General features: G+C 50.5%; 1 protein-coding gene across 3 annotated transcripts in view; it reads left to right on the top strand.

Moving 5' to 3' along the window:
* Window positions 1–13,940, top strand: part of TNFRSF21 (TNF receptor superfamily member 21) — a 30,521-nt gene that overhangs the window by 4,625 nt on the left and 11,956 nt on the right. For all 3 annotated transcript variants that reach the window (XM_015859936.2, XM_032443567.1, XM_032443566.1), the window contains exon 3: window positions 1,316–1,813. In XM_015859936.2, coding sequence (XP_015715422.1) covers window positions 1,316–1,813 — 498 coding nt within the window. The remainder of the gene's footprint in view (window positions 1–1,315; window positions 1,814–13,940) is intronic.

Genomic DNA, 13,940 nt, shown 5'->3' with positions numbered 1-13,940 from the left:
TGTGCCCGCGCTTTCCCTGGTTCCTTTTACCCTGTGTTGTGTCACTGTATTGGCTTGAATGAGAACCGTTGCTAGAACAGGGCTCTAGGAACCTGGGCTGTGCTTATTAACTTCTTTTCTTTAACCACTGGGACTTTCATTCCTTATCACTGATGGGGCAAACTGACTTGAATTCCCCATTCTCTCACTTAATTAGAAGTGACAGATCCCTGTAGTCTTCATCTTGTCTGTGCACAGATAGGTGACCACCCAGAGACCCCGAGGGCAGCGTGCTGTTGTGTTCAGCAGCGCTGCTGTAGCCATGGCTGGCTGTAGAGGTGCTGTAGGGCTCTTCTTGAGGTGGTGCTCACCACATCTTATGGTGTCTGATATGTTGCACTTCAACAACAAAATACAACTTCTGATGCCCTTTACACCTGAGGAAGTGTTGACGGTGGTGGGTGCCATTGCTTCTCACTTGTTAGGACTCAAAGCTCAGTTTGATGTCGGTGCGTCACTGGGAGAGGTAGGGAGGGTTCCCTGAACTTTGCTATCAGCTGTAGACAATTAGATAGAAGTTAGTGGTTTCCCTGTTTGTACACTGGTCAGAGTGTTTTGGGTAACCGAGTCAGAGACAAATCGCGTTGCAGATGGCTACACCCACGCTTTGGCTCAGCTGGGATGAGACATGGTTTTTAAAAGCCAAGTTTCCAGAGCAGGCTCTTGTTTCTGCTGCAGCAGCTCTTCTTCTCATCAGGCTGGCTGGGATGTGGGAGCTGCGTGTTGGTAAGACAGCTCAATGAAGGTGGGAAAGAGGCTCTCAGGAGTTGGGTTGTTTCTGTCCCTTCAGAAACCTGTTTGGATGTTGAAGCACTCATGCCTGCTTACAGCATGGATACATTTGTGCTTCTTTAGATTAATGGAGAGATACCATAAGCCTCTGTGTTCTTTTGTGTTTCTAGCCCAAGCACCAGATTGTCCATGATTAAAGTATTGTTCATAAGCTAGGAAAGGAAAGCCAGCTGCCTCCAAGGTGCAGATCTTCCAAGGACTGGAATTGAATCCTTGAATTAGGATCAAACACAAAGTGACTCAGAGCATCGCTCAGTTTTGTGAAGGAGCTGCCACTGGTGTTAACCAGCAAAGGGCAACTTGGTGTTGAACCCGACTCTGTAACATTGCTGTCTGTCATAGACCTGAACTTCAGTTTCACCTCTTCCCTTTCTCATTGCCTCTCGTTGGGTTTTGGTCTTCAGGCCAGTGTCCAGAGAGGGCCAAGACTATGGTCCCTATCGCCTGAAGAGCTGCGACACTGACCGCTCCTTTTCTCTTGCAGGTCTGAACTCTTCAGTTTTTGATCTCAGCTCCTCTCCGGTGCCTCGTGTTCCCAATGGCACGGCAGAGCCAACAGCTGACTACAATGACACCTCTGCCAACGGCACGGCTGGTGCCCCTGGGAGCCTCTCCAGCGCCGGCACCGCTGGGCAGGCACAGAGCTACCGGCACAAGCACACCAGCCAAGCCATGGGCAAGCAGCCGGCGCAGGAGATGGCCGGGGGTGAGAAATCCAGCATCCCCTACAGGCCGCCCAGGAGGGGGCCGCCCAGCGTCCACCAGCACTTCGATATCAATGAACACTTGCCCTGGATGATCGTCCTCTTCCTGCTGCTGGTCCTGGTGGTCATCGTCGTCTGCAGCGTCAGGAAGAGCTCACGGACTCTGAAGAAGGGGCCGAGGCAAGATCCCAGTGCCATTGTGGAGAAAGCTATAATGAAAAAATCCACCACCCCCACGCAGAACAGGGAGAAATGGATCTACTACTGCAACGGGCACGGTGAGCAGCAACCACCTGGGGCTTTAGCAGCAGGTTTGGGAGCAGTGTTCTCTCCTTGTGCTGCAGCAGATCTCGTGGTGCTTTGGGTGGGCCGTCCCATGCCTGGCTCCTGGCTGCTTTTCTGGCATGCTGGGTTTCATGGTACGGGCAAAACACAGAGCGCCAGTTCCTCAGCTGGTTCTTGGCTTCTGCCTGTCCCCGTTCTGTTGGCTTATCTCCTGTTCCAGGAGGAATTAATAATGAAGGAAACATCACTTGCTCTCTTCAACTCCTCTCCTGCTTCTGCTCTTCGTTAGAGGATCTCAAAAGAAGACTTCATTCGTTTTTAATTGATCTCACCCTTTCCATTGCTCTTCTGTTTTTCTCCATCCTTATCTTCTTAGTGATTCAGGCATGCATCTGATTATCTTTTGTGCTGTCCTTTTTCCTTCACCACTTCTGTTTCTGGAAGGCTGAGTCATCCCTCTGCCTGTTGGCAGCACCTCAGTCAAAGCCCTAAATCCCGAATGCTGGCGTCTTTCCCCAGCCCTTTTTTCTTGCTGGTGTGAGCAGAGTTATCCTTAACAGCCATAGGGCGCAGTGCTGCATGTTGTGAGATCTTGGAGGTGCTGCTTCCCTCGTGTTTTCTATTCTATTCTATTTTGGAGGATGACTTGCTATATGCTTTTCAATGAGATGTAAAGACGAGCAGCTGTGGTCATAAATAGGGATTCGTAAAGGTCAGTGATAAAACAGTCATAGAATCACAAGGTTGGAAAGGACCTATAAGAGCATCTAGTCCAGCCGTCCTCCCTTTACCATGCCTACAGCAAACCCCTAACCCATAGCTCCTAGCTCCCTATCCAGACACTTTTTGAACACTGCCAGTGATGGCGACTCCAGCACCTCCCTGGGCAGCCATTCCAGTGCCTGACCACTCTATGAGAGAAAAAGATCCTTGTTATGAGAATGTCATGAACACGAGCAGCCTGTCTGAGCATGGTGTTCCAGTGCTCTCCCCAGCAGGATGTGTGGTTCTACCTCCACAAAGCCACGGTGACAAATGTTTCCCCCTTATCTTGCAGAGACAGACTGAGGAGTAACAAAGATCCCTCCATAGTTAACTTTAGGAAAGCCCTTTCAGCAAGGGACCCAAGCAGAGAACAGATTGGAAAATACAGATTTAAAGGTTTAAGAGATCAGTGCTTGATGAAAGTCATCCTTGAGTGCTTAAGTACAAAGCAAAGAAGGCTTTGAGTAGGGCGTCTTGTTATGTTCTCTGTTCTCCTTCCTGCTGATTAACGGAGCTACGCTTTGTTTGCCTTCATTAATGCATTTATAGAACCAGTAAAGTCATGTTGGAATTAGCTTTGTGCCTTCTCTTGTTTGTGCTTTTTGTTGGCTTCCTTTTAACTCTCCAGTTCTTGAGGAGCTGTTTCTCCAGGGTGGTTTTTTCCTCTTGCATTGAGTTCTAACAACTTTTTCCTGTAAGATCTGCACTCCTTTGTCCCCAGAGTCAGTAGTACCCAAAGTGTGTTCCCTGGGGCTGTGCCAAGTGATCCACAACAGGGTCAGAGAACCTTTTGTAACACCTTTTATTTGTGTGTGCTTTGGGAAATACCAAGCTTCATTGCTTCAGCCACGGTTCATTGGCCAGAAGGTACTGGCTGTTACTAACCCAAATTGTTTCTTCTTTCTCTTCATTTTCCTTTTCTTGTTTCTCCCAAGTCCCTCATTCCCAGTTCCCCGAGTTGGTTGGATTTCTCCTTCCTTTTCTTAGCAGTGAATGCTGTCTCTCAAAGCAAAGGTTTGTTCTGTACAGCTCAGGGAGTGATGCCATCGAGGGCCTGGTGTTTTGGATGCCTTCTGGCATGTCTGCCCTACAGCTGGTCCTTCTGCAGCAGTGTTAGAGCTGCCTTTGGGCAGGGCTCGTTTGTTCACTGAGGATGATTCAGGTTAAACCATGCAGATAAGATAGGCTGATAGGTGGTGAGTAACGTGGCCATGTACAACTGCTCAGATGTAACCCCTCCTCCTAGATTCTGTCACCCTTTGGAGGACTATTTAATTCCTGGGTCATCCTTCGCCTCCCATAACGTCTCTTCTCTCGTGCTTTAACAGCTGAGTTCAGCTAATGCATCAAATCCATCGTGTGTTTGCAAAGCTTTCTCCCTGTCTTGGCCGATAAGCCAATATAAGTGCAGAAGCAGCGCTCAGCTAATGAGCTGGCCCAGTATCTGATGGAGCCCCTGCAGCCTGGAGGCACATTCCCCGTTGCTCAGAGCTCTGGTCAGGCAGTTCTGGCCAGTCATGCTGGTAACTGCTTGCCCAGCTGGCTTCATGACCTGCTCCCACCACTGAATGTCCTCAGCTGAACTTGTTGCTGCAAAGGCAAAATGAGCACACACCAATTAATGCTTTGTCTTGCTCTAAGGGCAGCTCTCATGTTGCCTAAATCACGCTGTTTAGCTGGGACAGCCTTGCTCATTAGTTCTTACTTGGTTGTGTTAATCTGCTGCGTCAAGCACGTAAACTGTTCTTCTCCACAGTGATACAGAAATCCCTCTTGGGGTTTTGTGTTGACATGTCTGGTTCTTAAGACCCCGTTTGCTTGAAATGAGAGAAAACGTAGTGAAATAGCAGAACTGACTGTTATTTTCAGAGCAGCTGACCATGCTGCAGAGTGAAGCCTCACAGCTCAGCTTTCTGCTTGTCCCCACGTCGTGCTTTGTGGGCTGTATCCCGAGGCAGCGTGTTGGATGAGGATGTAGCCCAGAACTAACTTCAGGCTCTTGCAGAGAGGAGGTCTTTGCCCTGCCGTGCTGCTGGTGCCAATTCCTCCATGGTGGACAGCCAGCACAAAGCCTCCGTACATCTCCCAAATTGTTGGCTTGGTTTGTGGTCACACTGGGGTTGTATGGGGCAGCCGATTGGGCTTTAAATCATCTCTGTGGGCTGACAGTGAAACCTTGGGCTGTGGTGCTGACAGGTTATGGGCGTTTGCACGACCTCTTTTCCTATGAGTTGGGTTGGTAGAGTCATTAAAAAAACCCATCAATTCATAGAGATCCCCCCAGGATCCCTTAGTCCCACTCCTGGCTGCGCATCACCCACACCCAGTGTCAGAGAGCAGTGTCCCAACACCCTCTTTTCCCTACCCCAGCCAACCCTCCCCTGCCGCAGCTCCGTGCTGTCCCTCAGGCCTTGTCACAGAGAGCAGAGCTCTGTGCTGCCCCTCTGTGCCTTGGGACGGGCTCTGTGGGCTGCCATGAGGCCTCCTCAGCCTCCATGGGTTGTTCCCACGGGCTGAGCCAACAAGATGTCAGGGCACTGATTGTCACAGTGGAGCAGCTACGTGACAATTGCGCACGGTTTCTCCTCCGCTTCCTCCTCGTTGACCATCTCCTCCCTCCTAATCCTTTCAGCAAACAGCTTTAACCTTTGAAAGGGAAGAGCTGCTGTGATGCAGGTGCCAGGCCTGGCGCAGAGGAGCCGTGCTGGTGGAGGTGTCCCATCGCAGCCATGGGAGGCCAGCACAGCTCACCTATGGGCTTTGTCCTCCTTGGAAGCTCTGGGGCTCGATTCCTGCAAGCTGGGTGTGCCATGATGAGGGCAGTGCTGCTGGAGCAGACCCATCTCAGTGAGTTTATCCACGTGCAGGAGCTGCAGTATGTCAGAAAAAATACATATATATATTTCTGCCCATTTATTGTTGCTGCTCTGACAGGTAAACGGGCCCAAAGCCCTGCCAGTTCCCGGGGCACTCACTACCCAGTATCTGAAGTCGCTGTGATGCACTTGTGACCCAGCAGTTGTTGTGGTGGGGCCTTTTGCTCGTGTTCATCCTCTGATGAGCTGCTATCTGCCCCACGCTCCCTTTGGCCATAGCACATGCATTAAGGAACAAAAACTAAAATTAGCAGTGGTGCGGGAGGCCGGTGTTGAAACAGGACCCGTGTCCTCAATGTGGACCCGTTCCAGCTAAGGCTGCAAATGACACTGATTCTCACTGGATTAAATGGTTCAGAGGTCTGAGTCTTCCCAGACCTCTAGTTTGTGATGACTAACGGCACAGCCAGCCTTCCTCCATGGCTGCCCCCAGGGTGGGGGCTCTTGGTGGTCCTGGAGTCTCCGGGTCTCATCTGCGGAGGATCTTAAAGCTGGAGCCACAGTGGTGTAGCCGTGCTGGGAGAAGTTGGATCTCACTGCTTCATCCCACCCTGCAGGTGGGACATGGAGGGGTAGGGGCAGCTTGGCCAAGATCTGCAAAGAAAGTCGTGGTTAATTGTTAGCACGGTGCTTAAACTATGTACAGGGAAGTGATTTTAACCTTGTGTGACTCCTTTCTTTGAGAAGGCTGAGAGCAGCCTATGAACTGGAAATATTGTTCTTCCAGTCTTTCTTCATCAGCTTCCAAAGGGGAGGAACTGAACAAGCAGAGTCTTTGTGAGTAACAAAGGGGAACCGAAGCTGTAATTCTTGGCAAGATCACATTTTGCATCAGTCTATGTTAAATATGAAGATGGGGTTGAAATAATCTTTCAGTGGTTGTCTTTGACTGTCACCTTTGGATGGAGTAGCAGTGGGTGAGCAGTAGGGGCTGAAATGGGTTGTGTAAGAAGTTCCCTTTTGGTGTAAAACCTCATGCATGCAGAGCAAGGTGCCCGAAATGATGTGCTGAGAGACAATAGGAGGATTTGGCGATTTCTGGAGCTGAAAGACTGAAAAATGCATCTTGGCATTTCCTGCCAGGCCAGAGCTTTCATGTTTTTTTCTCCTTCCAGTCTGGTAGATGCGCATTATTGCAGTGGGCGGTGAGAGAAAAGCCAGGAAGCCTGTAGTTAAATGATGAAGAGAAATGAGTTCTGCAAAGCTGTTTGCAGCAGGGAGGGAGCTGAGGCTGACTGCAGGTAGAAGAGTTTACCAGAAGTGTGTATCTGGATGGCAATCTCACCTGGAAGCAGAGTGGGGAGCTGAGAAGCGATGAACAGAGGCAGTGTTGGGATCTGGGGGGTCTTGGTTGCTTGCTCAGCTGCCGTCCTGCTGTGCTGGGATCTTCTGCATTGGTGATTGTTGGGGGAATAGTCCTTGCCTTGCAGCTCAGTAGCTGTAATGCAGAGCTAGACGTGAGCTCGTTCTGCTCCAAAGCACAGGTTTCCCAGGCTGGTCGGTTGAAGAGAGTCCAGATCCTCACTAAAAAGCCCCATGGCCTGTGCTGCGACTCGCAGGCATCCCCACGTGAATATGATAATGTGTGTTGGCAGCGTGCACAGGGACATCACGGGTACTGCAGGCTGGTACTTGCATGAAATCAAATCTCTTTTATGAGTGGTCTTCAAAAGTGCTTTTCATAACAGAATTGGGTGTTGTTCTTTTGGGAGCACGTTGACTAACAAAGCCTTCCTGCAGCCTTCATCTGTACAGCTCCACCACCTAAAAAGGTAAGCAAGTGTATGGGAACAACTCAGCGGCGGGTGTTCTTCCATAAGCCTGCTTTTTCTCACCCTTCAACTGCTGTCCTTGCCAAAAGGGTGAGCCCAGCTGCAGGAATGGCACTCACGAGCCTACAGGGTGGCTCAGTGTCACTTCAGGCCCCTTCCTTAGCGCTTGTGTAGGTAAATGAGTTAAAAGCCAATTGGTGAGATGGTTTTGCAGTTATTTTCCCTTTGATCGGCTCCTGACTACATGTCTGCAGAGCGCGGGGAGGAGAGATGGGCATACAATTGAATGTGGATCGTGGGCAGGGCAGAGCAGCATCTCCCAAGGGCAGTTGTGCCTGTTGCTGCTGCTAATGTAATTTATTAATTGTGAGTGTGCCTGGGGTGAGGGAGCTCTGTGCATGTGTGCGAGCCCTAATACAACTTTGGCAGGCAGAGCATGAGATGAGGAATTAATGTTTGTCCCTCTGCCAAAACGGGGAGGCAGGAGGGTGTTTTAAAGCTGTCTTTCCACTGGGATCTGCAGATGATTAATAATCTGCAGATACCCATCAGGTCCTCAGGCGTCAGCCTGTCCTCTTCTTCAGAATGAGGCCCACGACGGGAGCTTGTTGGTGAGGCGGGGTTGTGCCCCGAGGAGTGCAGGTGCTGTGGGTGCTGCTGTGCTCCTTCCTTTGGATGGCTGGGATGCATGGAGCTCTGCCCAGGTGGGTGCTCCATTTCCAGGTGGGATGCAGGATGCCCTTCACCTCCAGCTGCTTTGTGCAGTGCAGAGCTCTGCTCTGTGAGGTCTGGGATGGTGTCTGTTGAATTTGAAGCACTGTGTTCTTCAGGCTGCTTGGCCTTCAACTTCACTCAGGTTTGCCCCACAACTGACCCTTCTGGACCTGCTGAGGCTTTGTGGTGAAAGGGATCTCTGGAAAACACAAATGGGAGGGAGGGAGAGCGCTGTTGTGCTTAGAGTAGGAAACCTGGTGCTGGGTGGGTTTATTACATCTTCAGTCTCCCTGCATTAGCAGGCTGGAGGCTGGTGCTCCATCACTTGTAATGCGCGCTACCACATGAGCCATCTGTTCGCAATGTGTGCAGGGCTGCCCTGGGAAGATGGTGCGTGTGCTCTGAAATCTGCTCCAAAAAAACCCCACCAACCTCTGCCATCACCAGAAAATAAAGGCAAAAATCCCCGTGTTGGTTGAATGGGGAATATAAGGAACTCGTGCCTGCCTCTAGGCAGGGCTGAGCGCCCATGGTAGCTTGGCTTCTCTTGCAGAAAAACATGCTGAGAAGGTTTATTTGTGGAAAGCCCCGCGCCAGCTCCTGCAGCAGGAAGGCTGTGATTTCTCACCTCTGTAAGTCAGTAGCACATAACTCCTGAAATAACGAGGCAGGCTTCCCCTGCTTGCCAAGTCTTCCTTGGAGGGGAGGAAAACAAACCGGAGGTGAATTTAATCCCCAGGCTGGTATCTGTGTGTGTCTGGATATTTATACGACCCTGGCCACAGCAGTGTGCTTGCTAAGGGTTTACCGGCCTGTCCGAGGGAGTTATAATGAAGATTAACTCTGCAAAAGCTGTTTAGGACCTACTAATGACACAGAATGCTTACGCTGAGCGCTCCCTTTTAAACCCAAGGAAGAGCAGCTGTTCCCAGGCAGGTTGTTCTGCAGCATCCTGGGCAGGTGGTCAAGCAGTGAAGGGTGGGCTTACCATGGGGCTGGGTGGGTTGTGTAGGGCTCTGAAGCATCACACGTGGCCGATGGAGCCTTCCCTCACTGCCTTGGTGGAGTTACTGCCCAGAGGGTGCGTGGGAAGTGCTTGTCAGCAATCCGCTTCCTGCATTGGAAGGTTCCTGCGTGTGTTTGGCTTTTTTGTTTGGAGAGAGAGGGAAAAAAAAGGCAGTTAGTGGTTTATTGCCCAAACGGTGCTTTCTGAGGATGTGAATCAGTGGCTGCTGGGAGGGTCTGATAGCAGCAATGCCCTCCATGGGAAGGACTCGCGATTGCTCATATGAGTTCTTGATTGTGTCCATTATTCTTCTCTGCACAAAGGTTCTTGTGCACTTGTGTACGTTTCCCAACCACGCTCTGAGAGCTGGGATATAGCCGTGCTGAGGGGATTTCCAGCACCTCCCTCCTATTTTGGGAAGGTGGTGAAACTTTCTCATTTGGGGAATCTATTTGCATCAGGGCCTGTGCTTTGCGAGGCCTGGTTTGGCTGGGCTGCGGACAGCTGGGCTCTGGGTGTGCTGTTCCGGCTGTGCTGTACGTGTGGGCTCTCAGTGTATTTTTGGAGGTATGAACAGGCTGCTGGGGCTGAGTTCTGTGTGAGTCAGTGAGAGATTGGAGGAGGTGGGTGGGATGAGCTCAGGAACAGTTGGGTTAGCGGGGATGTGAAGCTTGGCTGAATGTAGGGGAGGGTTGTGCTGCATGGCCATGGTTTGCCTGCCGGCTGTGCTCAGCTGTGCCCTCCACCTCTGGTGCTCAGAGCTCCAGCTTTGTGCAGATGTTAAATCTATCCAGCCTGAAGGTTTGTCGCTCCACGTGCTGCCCTGTGCTCAGAAACGGGCAGCTGGGAAAGTGATGAGATGGCCGCCTTCCTACACAGAGCTGAGACCTGGCGGCAGCAAACTGCCACACAGAGGAGATGAGTTTTACGAGCTGTGTTACGGGGCTGAGTTATGTTGATAATCAAGTAATTAATCCACTCATTGGGTGCATACAGCAGTTGATGTTGCCCTCTTCCATTTTGGCACCTATGCCTGGAGGATGATGCTGGGAGCTCAGGGCTGTGGTGGTATGGGTCAGTTCCTGCAGGCACAGTGCATGGACTCTCACCTTGAGCTCTGTGTGCATGTCGGAAGGACTTAACGCTATCTGAGAGCCTCCAAAGGAGGGATGGGGAGATGGGGAAGGGCCTGTAGGACAAGGGCTGTGAGGGGCCCAGAGCAGGGCAGGCTGAGGGGAGGCCTGATGGCGGCTGCAGCTCCTCACAGCGAGCGGAGGGCAGCGCTGAGCTCTGCTCTGTGACCGCATGAGACCCTGTGTGATACAGGCCATGGAAGATCTCAGCTTTCCTCCTTTTCACTTAAGCTGATGCATTAACCCCTTTCTCCTTCATTAGTGGGACAAGAGAATGACTTTGGCGTGCTGTACAGACTCAGCAACAGATTTCCCCTCGAAGGCAGCAACTTCTCAGCAAACTCCTCTGAAGAATAGCAAATGACATTGCCTTGAGCTCTGAAACTGAAAATAACGATGGCTTTTTGTTTGTGAGAGGGTGGGGAGGGGAAGGAACGGATGTTTCTCTGTGGTTAGGCAGTGGTTAGGCTTTCCCATATGCTGCCAGGTGCTGGGTGTAGCCTTCTGGCCGGGCAGCCCTTCCACTCTGCTTGAGTTTGTTGAGAAATATCAAAAAGCAACAGTAGGGAAATGGGCTCCTGACCCTGAGCAGCGCTGGCTCCTCACCTAAAGGATCACAGGGGAGCTCAGTTCATTTCCATTCTGCATATAGCTTTGCTGTATGAGATGAGGGAAACTTATCCAAAACAGTTCTGAGTTACGAAAGCATGGAAAAGCCCCGTGTACTTGTGTGATGACCATCTTGGTGGCTTTAATAAACACTGTGCTAAGCCAAACCCAGTGTGCCGACAGTGAGGCAGGAGATGGAGATGGAAACGGGTGGGGGAAGATGTGGTGTCTGATACAAAATAAGCAAGTGGAAGTCAGATCGTGTGGGCGAAACAGCACTTATGGGAAAGGTTGGGTGAAGGTGAGCTGCAGACAGGATATGGAGTTCACAGCAGGGAGGTTCAGCTGGGAATATCTCACAGCAAGGGCTGCTCTTTAATTTCAGCTCTTTTTGAGGTGATTAATAAATGATGGTGGTCCCTGCAGCATTAGTAGCTGAGTGGTGGGTGCTCTCCCAGGCTGCTCCCATTCCCTGTGTAGGGGCCGTGGTTGTAGGGGAGATGGGCAGGAGTGTCTGTAATCCATGTTGCTGTTAACTGCAAGCTCAGAAGAGCTTCAGTGTCATGCTGATGTGGCTGTGACCACCCTGTGCATAGGAAGCACAAAACAGGTGGGTTCAAGCAAGTATCCCTTCCAAGCTCAGCTGTTTTAGTTGCAGTTACTGGGCCCTGAAAAGCATCAAGCGTTGTCTCCAGTCTCAACTGACAGGAGCAGGTCCATGTGGTTGACAGATGGGGGAGACCTGGGGTGAGGCTGGCAATGGGCACTGTCCTGCCCCATGGTGTGCTCTGGCCTTTAGTACTCCCTGGGGCAACCTTGTGAGGGCTCTAAGGTATGAAAATAGTATGTCGGTGAGCTTATTATCAGCATTAACATTTCATTTCAGCTCTGAAGAAGTGAATTAAGTTACTGCAAATGGCTCGAGGAGTAACACTTGGCAGCGTGCAGCAGCAGCTTGTCGTGTAATGGTTTTAATCTTATTTTTCAGGACATGGGGCGTAACTGGTTCTCTGTGAGACTCAAGCCAAATCTGTGCTCAAGTCTGTCTTCCATATCTCGTAAGGGTTTTGTTTGCACAATATTGCAGTGGATATAGTGAACATATGGGGCTTAAATTCATTTAATAGTTACAAGAAAATGAGTTGAAGGTTCCTACAGCGTTAAGGTAGAAATTTCCAAATTCGTTTTTAATGGAACATTTGTTCTCTAAAGATTATTACACACCATTAAGTTCTGTGCTGCTGCCGTGGGATATCAATGGCAAGAGATGTAAACATGTTTGTGAGGCCGCCTTGTTGAATCATGAGATCCAGCACCCCGAAGTCGGAAATGTCAGCAGAGGTGTCGTAAGTGCTGCATGGGGATATAAGTGTCATAAGTGCTGGTTGGGGATATAAATGTCATAAATGCTGGTTGAGGATATAAATGTCATAAACACTGGTTGGGGATATCAGGGTGTGGTGTTACGTCACTGTGTGAAACTGCTGCAGATCAGGCTTTGTCTGGCTGCCAGTTCTCAATGGCGCAGCAGCTATAAACAGTGGGATGGGTCGGCACTGGGAGGTGGAAGCAGGGACTGAGTGTAGGGGCTATTCCCTCTCTTAGGTGGGCTCACTGCGCTGCAAGGGGCTGTAAGCTGCAGTTACATGCTTTGAGCATCATGCTGCAGGGACCCTGCTCTGGGTAGGGCAGCTCTGGCCCTGCTCATCCCTCCCAGCATCCCTGTTGGTGTCCTGGTGCACGAGTTGTGCAGGGCTTTTCCTACGGGCTATTCCAGTTAAACCCTTGGATTTGGGTTCTTTTCTTCAGACTCAGGCGGTTTTATTGTGCTGCTTCCCAGCAGCAGCCTGTAATGCCTGAAGGCACAGGAGCTGGTTACTAACATGACGTGGGGTGCGTGCAGCTCCTGCTCCCAGCTGACAGCTTGTGTGCCCACCGAGGGCAAGGAATAGGTGACTCCTGGGGCACGTGTAGGTGACCTGTGCTGACGTGATGGCTGGGGCTTTGTGGGACTAAATGGGAGAGGCAGCAAGACCAGACTGAATGCTGCTGCTGGCAGCTGCATGCTGACATTTTATGGGCAGGAACATATTTCTTTTTATGTGCCTCGGATAATTAGCCCCATCATAAAGCATAATAGCGTGTTGGCAGCCTTTTTTCTTCCTTTATGCTGGGGAATATTTCTTTTGCCCTGGGTTTGTTCTGAATAACGAAGAAGGTTTCCCCACACCCTCTTCTTTTTTCTTACTACTGTTTTCTTCTTTTCCTTCCCCTCCCTTCACCTTTCCATAGTTAAAACAGAGCCCTGTGGCTGCAGCTTTTGAAACGCAGAGCTGGGGAATCCTTGCCTGGCTGCTCCTCAGTTTGAGTTTAAAGCTGCTTAAGAGGCAGCTCAGCGATGTGTATCTTTGCTGTTAAGCCCCTTTGCTGTCATGCTCTAAATGCGGTCGTTAATCTCTGTGTTGTTGCTGGGGCAGGAGGGCTCTTGGGGCACACCTGTACCTCCCACCTGCCACCAAAAGGAGAGATCCTCTGTGCCAGGCTGCAGGGTTGAGGTTTTACACTACAGAAGCCAAACCATCACTTACTGTGATGGCTGGTGAGATATTACGTGCTCCTTCCTGCAGTGAGTGGAGTCAGACCCTGCTGCTTGCAGGCTGCAGTCCCTGAGCTGTCCACAGGTCTTGCTGGTATCTGTTGGGAAGGAAGCTGTTGTGGTTGCAGTGAGGAGGACAGGGCTGTGCAGAACCCTAAATGTGCTTTGGTGTTTCAGCTGCAGAGCAGGTCCAACACCAGTCAGAGCACAGTGGGGTTGTGGGTACTGGAAAGTGCTGTATGGTTATCCAGCTCAAAACTGAGAGCTGGTGTCTTTACATAGCAGTACTGAGAAGCTTGCTGTAATAGAGAGGAATTTGGTCAAAAGCAACTGTATCAAGCCATGTGATATTTAACTATATCAGAGCTGAGACCTGCTGGGAGATTTGGATTGAACGGCTTTAGATAGAAGCTGCTGAATTTCACAAGCTCAAGTGTCTTGAGCTTTCTGGGGGAATTCCTGCCTTTCTGCTCTTCATTGGGCTGGAGAACCAGATATGAGAAACAGCTGAGGTTACTGGAATTGCTGAGTCTGGAGAAGAGGCTGAAAGGAGTCCTTATCTGAAATGAGGCTGTAGTGAGGTGTTGGTCTCTCTTCCCAGGTGACAAGTGATAGGAAACCTCCCCTGATGCAGCTTGAGGCTATTCAT

Source organism: Coturnix japonica, chromosome 3 (assembly GCF_001577835.2).
Source record: "Coturnix japonica isolate 7356 chromosome 3, Coturnix japonica 2.1, whole genome shotgun sequence".
NCBI classification, from domain to species: domain Eukaryota; kingdom Metazoa; phylum Chordata; class Aves; order Galliformes; family Phasianidae; genus Coturnix; species Coturnix japonica.
Note: the sequence above shows the minus strand (reverse complement) of the source record. Positions and strands in the feature narration are given on the sequence as shown.